The sequence below is a fragment of the Podarcis muralis genome, chromosome 7 (genome assembly GCF_964188315.1).
Source record: "Podarcis muralis chromosome 7, rPodMur119.hap1.1, whole genome shotgun sequence".
In the NCBI taxonomy this organism is placed as follows: Eukaryota; Metazoa; Chordata; class Lepidosauria; order Squamata; family Lacertidae; genus Podarcis; species Podarcis muralis.
Genome location: NC_135661.1, coordinates 32,433,507 through 32,441,255, shown reverse-complemented (window position 1 = coordinate 32,441,255; position 7,749 = coordinate 32,433,507). Strand labels below are relative to the sequence as shown.

The following is a 7,749-nucleotide window of genomic DNA, read 5'->3' as shown; positions in this document are numbered from 1 at the left end:
TCCCGCCGCTGCCTCCTCCCCTTTCCTCGCCTCCTCCCGGCGGCGGCGGCTACCCAGAGAGCTGCACAGCCACGGCCAGGCAGGCGCGAGGAACGGGCCTCAACCGCCGCTTCCTCCTCCTCCTCCTCCTGCGGGCCCGAGTCCACCAGAGGCTGGGGGCGAGGGCGACGCTCCATCCCCGGCGGCGCGGCGACAGCACCCGCTACTCCGACTTACCCCTGGGCCCCGGCTGAGGAAGCGGCGCCGGCGCGGCCCAGCATGCGAGTGTGAGATGTTTCGCCCGTTGTCGTCGGCAGCAGCAGCGGCTCCTGACTGGGCCCAGGCGGCTTCGGCGGGCCCCGCGCGGCGGATGCGACTCCGGAGCCGGCGCTTCGCCCTCCACAAACATTTCTATAGGACTCATTCGCCTTGCTGAGGAGAATATATATCTATATATTCTCAATATATATATTGAGGAGAGAGAAACACATACGCAGGACCAAAAACAAAACCCCCTCCCCTCATAAGAGAGAGAAGTAAGAGGCAGGCAGAGGCCTAAAGCCTCCCGAGCGGCCGTTAGTTTTCGCCCCTCATCAAGGCTCCCCGCCCCCCCGCGCAGGCACCGACACTCACACCCCGGGGCCCCGTTAGGTCCATGGAGGCGGCCGGCCGAGCCCCGCCGCTCAGCGCCGCCCAGCTGGGCCGCCTGCGGGACGAGCATGGAAAGGTAAACTGGGGGCGGGGAAGGTGGGCCTGGGGAGGGGAGGGGGCGAGGGACGGAAGGCGCCCTCCTGGTGGGGAGCCGCGTGGCTGTGAGGAGGGCAAGGGGGTGTTCTGACGCCAGGCCCGGCGCCTCAGGCCTGGTCGGGGGCGCCTCGTGAGGTATGGGTGAGGGTAGGTTGGGGGGTATTGCTGCTGGTATTGGGGAGGGGCCCGCGGCCCGCGAGGGTCGGCTGGCAGGGGAGCGGAAGGGGACCCCGTCAGGGGGTGTGTCAGGCACGCTGCCTGTGTCATGGCAGCGCCATGTGGAGGGTTTGTTTTGCAGAGGGTTTCCTTTCCACTTCCCCATGTATGTGTGTATGATGGACTTTCCTCTCTCTCTCTCTCTGTGTGTGTGTGTGTGTGTGTGTGTGTGTGTGTGTGTGTGTGTGTGAGCGAGAGAGAGCGCGCTTTAAACAGTGCAATTATTGGTAACCCCCCCCCCCCAAAAAAAAACCCTCCGTAGCGTGAGTTGACAATGCAATTTTAACCTTTCCTACTTGGAAATAAGTTCATCTAGATGGTACCCAGTGCTGTTTCTACTCGGCTTAGACCCCTTGAAAGTAACGTGGTGGTTATTCTTACAACACTGTTTTAATGTATATTTACTTATATATTTTACTACAGTTAAATCCTTCTTCTTTCTTGAAAGTGGCATACATAATTCTACCCACTCCTCATTTAATCCCAACAACAACAACCACCCTGTCAAGTAGGTCAGGCTGAAAGGCAGTGCCTGGCCCCTTATTATTATTATGGATGGCTTCCAACAGAATATTAAAATACAGTAATCCATCAAACATTAAAAGCTTCCCTAAACAGGGTAGCCCCAGGTAGGGCTTGCTCCAAGGTCACCCAGGGAGCTTCATGGCTGAGTTGGGGATTTGAGCTCTGGTCTCTCACTGGCCCTAGTTGGACACTGCGTTATCTCTTGTCTCCCCAAGTTGGAATTCAAGGTGACTTCCAACGTTTAAAAACAACATTATAAAATACAGTACAAAGTGATAAGCAAGCTCGCTTAAAAAAAACCTAGTAAAAAACAATAGATAAAATACACCACAACACATTTAAAACCAGTAATTAAAGTACAGTTTGCCTTGTTTAGCAGTCCAGTGATCAGCATCTTAGTTTTTGAAGGCCTGTCTGAACAAGGTCTTAGCCTGCTGCCGAGAAGGATTGCAAAGAAGGAGCCAATCTAACATCTTTTGGGAGGGAATCTGGGAGGAGCCTCAGAAAATACTGTCTCATGACACCACCAAAAGTTATGTCATATCCATTACAGTGGTACCTTGGGTTACATATGCTTCAGGTTACATATGCTTCAGGTTACAGACTCCGCTAACCCAGAAATAGTGCTTCAGGTTAAGAACTTTGCTTCAGGATGAGAACAGAAATCGTGCTCCGGTGGCGCGGCAGCAGTGGGAGGCCCAATTAGCTAAAGTGGTGCTTCAGGTTAAGAACAGGTTCAGGTTAAGAACAGGCCTCTGGAACGAATTAAGTACTTAACCCGAGACACCACTGTACTTCCAGTGGGTCTATTCTGAGTAGAACTCACATTGGATACAAATCACGGTGCTTCAGGTGGGGCTTATGTCCAGGCAACTCTGCATGGAGTTGTAGGCTAAAATGCAAACTTTACTTGGGAGTAAGTTCCGTTGAACTTCAGAGGACTGGCTTCTTAATAGGCCAGAGTTGTAGATAAGCCCACAAAAGTTTTTGGCCTGCGATTAAAACTTTTCTAAAACAAGCCTCCAGAGGAATAGTAGTGTTTGGTTTCTGTGCTGGGTGCACTAACTAACTAGCTCACTTGGCCTGCATTCAGTTCTTGACTGCAACTACTAGAGCTGAAATAGTGCTGCATACTAAAAAGAAAAAAGACATCGAAACATACTATTTAATCTCTTGAAAGTTGCAATGACACATTTATTTGGAAGTGAGTCCACAGAAATTGGTAAAACTTACTTCCAAGTATGTGGTTTGTTTATGAGAGTTGAGCATGTTCAGTAGCTACAGAACTTTTGAGTGTCAGTTTGGAAAGAGAAACACAAAGGGGGCCACAGAATGGGTTAGGGCAGTGGTTTTCAACCAGTTTGCTGTGCCACCCTGGGGCAACACTGGCTTCTGTTCTTCTTTCCTTCCCTCCCTCCTCTGATGCCCTCTCGCATCACTGCCTCCCAAAGGCTTGCACAGCTGTTTGTTGCAGCAGCCCAGCCTACAAGCTCTGCGGGTGAATGGTGTTTCTGGAGCTGGCCAGGGGGTGCTTCCCAGGTCTCTGTGGGGCAATGTGAGAAGGCACCTCTCTTTGGGGCAGGGGTGGGGCAGCTCAGAGACCAGGGACGGCAGCTGCGGCTGCCCAGAGGAATCCCAGGGAGAGGAGAGGTGACTGAGGGAACACTCTACAAGGGAGGGTGTTTGAGAAAGGGTGAGGGGCTGCCAGCTCTGCATGCAAGGGGTGACATAACTAGGGTCCTGAGCCCTACAGGGGTGCTGCAGAAAGAATGTCGTTGGTCAAGGGACTGAGCCAGGGACTCTGTAGGAGTGATATGGCTGACTGACTGGAACCCTGAACAGGAGTGTTCCTGTTTGAAAGTGAGGACACAGCGATATATTGTTGCCTATCCCACATGTTACCCTAGGAGTAAAACAGAGCTGGATGATGGGGATAAACTGACCAATGGTTGTCTTCAGGCTGGACAGAGTGGAAGTCCTTTGCTTATTCTGGTTATCAGGAAATCGCATACAACCTTCTGCGAGGGTATGATAGGACTACCACATGGGGAACAAGGCAGAAAAAGCACACCACTTTACTTTGGAAAGACATTACCACGGTTCATACATTCAGTGGGAGAAGTTGCTGGTACAGTGTGGCGGTGAAGTGGTGCAAGCAGCTTCACTCCATTGCACAACCTTGACTGTGCACTGAACCATCCACATGATCATCAGTCATGTGCAGGCTTGGTTCATATCATCTTTTCACCTCTTTCATATGGGATAAGCAACATCAACTGGGCCTCCGCATGACTGGCCATTTCTGCAGAAAGTGTGGTTTACACTGGAAACTAATTGTGTTTTAGAGGAATAGGACTTGGCTCACCCATCATAGGGTGGCTGTTTTTTTGTTTGTACCTTCTACATGTGCTTGCACAAACACTGAAAAGTAACTTAAGTGAAGCAGAGGAGCTCCCTATATATTACAGATCTTTGAATCCCTTTGCATGTTGTACAGGAATACTGTATAGACAAACACCAGGTCAGCTAGTGTGGGAGAATGCAGCAGAAATAATAGAAAAAGCAGCATTTGCAGATGGCTTAGTGTCTCCTGTTGCAGTGCTATTACATGATATATTACTGATATAGTTGGGGTTATTTTGTTCTGCTGCAGTTTAAAATGTTAGCATTAACAATATTAAACAATAGTAAGCTATAGTTGTGGTGACATCACAATGCTCAAAATGGCTACAAGTTATTACATGAAATAGGTGTTAATTAGACAAGAGTAGCAAGAATCCCAGAGAGCTGAGAAGAGGGTTTAACATGGTTTCTACTGGCATCTCCATTGACAATCCAGCACCTGACTCCAGGGGTCACTTTTCCATCTGCTCTGTGTGAGAAGCCCACTCCCAAGTGATACGTAATGCCCTCACTTCTTGGCGAGGTGCATTTGCCCTTGGCTTGCTGCAGGCAGTGGCAGGAATGCCAAAGAGCTTGGGGAAGTCTTTAACCTTCTGTTCTCTCTGTGTCGCCTTTAGCTGTCCCACCATCAAGATGGGTTAATAGCTATGTATTGAGTTGTATAATCTTTTATAAGCTGCTTTGGGGATTAATTTATATTGAAAGGCAAGGTATAAATCTTTTAAAATAGATAAAGAGGGAAAACAAAAGGATTCACCAGCTTTTTCACCTTTTTCTAATAATAAAAAAATCTAGCACCTGAAAAAGAAATCTGTCCTATGTTTATGGGAAGGTTCATTCATTTATCATGACCCCTTGACATTCAGTTATAGGCATAAATGGTCTAACTTCTCACTGGAGTTCTATCCAAACTAAAAATCACTAATATGCTATTTTTGTGCTTTATTTCTTTTAAATCAAATCACTTCAGAATCACTTAAGGAAAGGTTCCCCATATGCTTACTGCTGTACCATCTGGCCTGTTTTCAGGTCATTACAATCTGTTGTGTAAATAAGTTCCATAATATGTAGCAAACGTGCACAGTTTTCTCCAAAATGTTGAGTCCGTATATAGAGGCACAGAGTCAAATTGAATTTGATCTAAAACTCAAGAGTGAACCTACCCCATCCTACCCCCATGCCTGGAAGTGATGCCTCTTAATCATTTCATGACTTGAAGAAAGTATGAATGGATTTCAGTAAAAAGCAGAATGCCTGAGGTGCTGTCAGTAGAACTGGATATCACATGGCTCTTCTTCACACATACAAACTACTAACTTAGGTTGCTGCAATAATCAAGTGATTAACATGCGTGTGAGACACCATTATTTGAAAAGAAACCAGAGGGAGGGAGCAAAAATAAGAGTAGGTTATTGGTTCAGAAGAAGCGTTCCATTAAAATTAACTGCTGTGGTGTTAACTCAAATGAACTATGGTCTTGGGGATACTTTTGTAACTTGTTAAGACTAGTAGGCAGCCTGCATATGGAAGGATTGCTGCTTTAAGGCATCTACCCAATGTAGCAGATTGCAGACTGGACAGCAGTTTTATGCATATACAGTGTGAATTCCCCACCCCCCATGGCAGCTTTCCCAGCCTGGTGCCCCCTCTTTTTGGTTTCCCAGCCTGGTGCCCCCTCTTTTTGGACTACAGCTTCCACCAGCACAGCCATTGAGGAAGCTGGTATATTATTTGTCCCTTCTAACAGAATGGGACTGATTCCAGTCCTAGGATGGGTTGCAATGTCTTACTGTTGAGCTTTTGGTGTTCAGCAGCTTCAAATGTTTATTAAAAGGACTGCTTACCTATTGGAAAAATCTGGTGATAATTTGTAGAGAGGATAGTTAGGTACAGCTGTTCTATTTAATTTTCACTGTTCAGCTCAGAGACAAATACATTATCAGAGAACATCTAGTAATGACATTTACCTGAGAGTACTTGTACTTTTAAAAAGTTTCTTATGTTTTTGCAGAGGGAAACTTGGGAGAATAGTTTGTGTTCTTGGAGCATCAAGTTCACTTGTTTGCATATGAAAAATATAAGGTTATGGACATGGATCTGTGAATCTTCATGTTTGTTAAACTACTGGTAACTTACATGTTGGGTTTACACATACTGCATTTTCCCCAAGATTCTCCATTGAGGAGCTAGAGAAAAAGGCTGTTTTATAGGTCAGAAAGCTTTTCTTTGTCGTCAATATGTGTAGCTTTACATTTTTCAGTGCTGTTTTTAAAAGGGATATTAAAGGGATTTAAAAAAAAGGAGAATTTCACAAAATATATTAGTTCTCTTCAGGATTTTGAATCTTTCACAGCCCAGCACTTAAGTCTATTTACTGAAGTAAGAGCTGCAGACTCACTTCATATATAAAATAAACCAGTTTGCCATTGCCCTTGGGACTGGTTTGGAAGCTGCAGTCTGGTTGCTCTTGTGCATTGGGGAACTGATAACATATAACACCTGTGTTGAGAGAGCTGCCAGTACATTGTTAGAATATAAACCCCTAAACAACCTGGAGCCTATGTACATAAAAGACTGCCTTAGTCTCTATGCACTTCCCTGATCTTTGTGATATGCTACCAAGGAACATCTGGAGGTGCCTGGCATGTCAGACCATCAACAAGAGCGCATGAATTTAGTGTGGTAGCGCTAGGGTTAGGGAACTCTACCCAGTGCAATCAAATCTGGCACCAGTTGTAATTTGTTTTAGGCATGAACTTCAGACTTCATTATTTCAGCAAGTCGCCTTATGAAAATGATTTACTGTTTTTATGCCCTTGTTGTCGGGTGACCCAACTTCTTTCTGTTTCTTTAATGTATTTTGATTCAGTTTTATTTGTTTTGTTTCTGTACATAGTGTAGATATATTTTATCCGTTTGCTATTTGGAAATGAATGAATAATAACAGTTACAAAAACAAGCTGTGGTAAGCCTTGAACTCACTCAGTCAATCCCCCTCTTGTGCATGTCAGGGTAATAGACTGAACGTTTTCACTTTCCATTTTGAATAAACTGCACCTTCTATTTACATCCAGATGAGATAAATTGTGGTGTATCCTAATTGTTTTCACAGATAAGGATCCAATTGTACTTTTAGATACTAGTTTGTAAGCTAACCATGGGCCCAGTTTAGCATTATGTTCAAACTGCAGTTCAGCATTTTGTGTGTTAGCTGGCCTGAACTCACCTGCTCCCTCTCTGGCAGGCTGTGAGGAAGAGATCAGAAGCATTTGCTTTTAAACAAATAAGAGTCTCCATTATGTTTGAACTCATGGAACTTTGGTTAGTATAAACTATGGTTGGTGAACAAACCAAGATTATAAATCATTCTTAAACCCTTTCATTTCAGCTGACTACAGGAAATCTGGTTAGTTTAAAAGCTGATCCTTCCAGCTGCACTTGGAGGACAGAGTGCATAAATCCAAGACTTGTATTGGTTCAAATGCAAACTGCTGTAGTTTAGTGTTATGTCCAAAAATTATCTTAGCTTAACTCACAGTTTTCAGAGTTCGGACATGATGGAAAACTGCGGTTTATTCAAAAAAGTGCACAGTAGTCTCCCCTTCAGGACATATGGCAGAGGTAGCAATGCGGCGTCCACCAGATGTCGTTGAAGTATAATGTACATCAGGCCCAGGCAGCATCGTCAGGACTGTTGCAAGTTGTAATCCAACAATAGTTGGAGGGTATCACATTAGCTACCCCAGCATATGAGAAGGAAAGCATTAGATTTAAAGCAGCATTGCAAACTGCCAGTCTGTGGGCCTAATAAACTATTTGGCTTGGCACAGTTCCCAATTCAACCTATGAGACTGTTCCTCACAAGCCATGGTCATCTGC

General features: G+C 45.5%; 1 protein-coding gene across 2 annotated transcripts in view; it reads left to right on the top strand.

Moving 5' to 3' along the window:
* Window positions 1-106: 106 nt before the first annotated feature.
* Window positions 107-7,749, top strand: part of URI1 (URI1 prefoldin like chaperone) — a 44,940-nt gene continuing 37,297 nt past the window's right edge. The window contains exon 1 of one of the 2 annotated variants that reach the window (XM_028740285.2): window positions 107-706. In XM_028740285.2, coding sequence (XP_028596118.2) covers window positions 635-706 — 72 coding nt within the window. In that variant the 5' untranslated portion in view covers window positions 107-634. The remainder of the gene's footprint in view (window positions 707-7,749) is intronic. The other variant, XM_028740286.2, reaches the window with a different exon arrangement.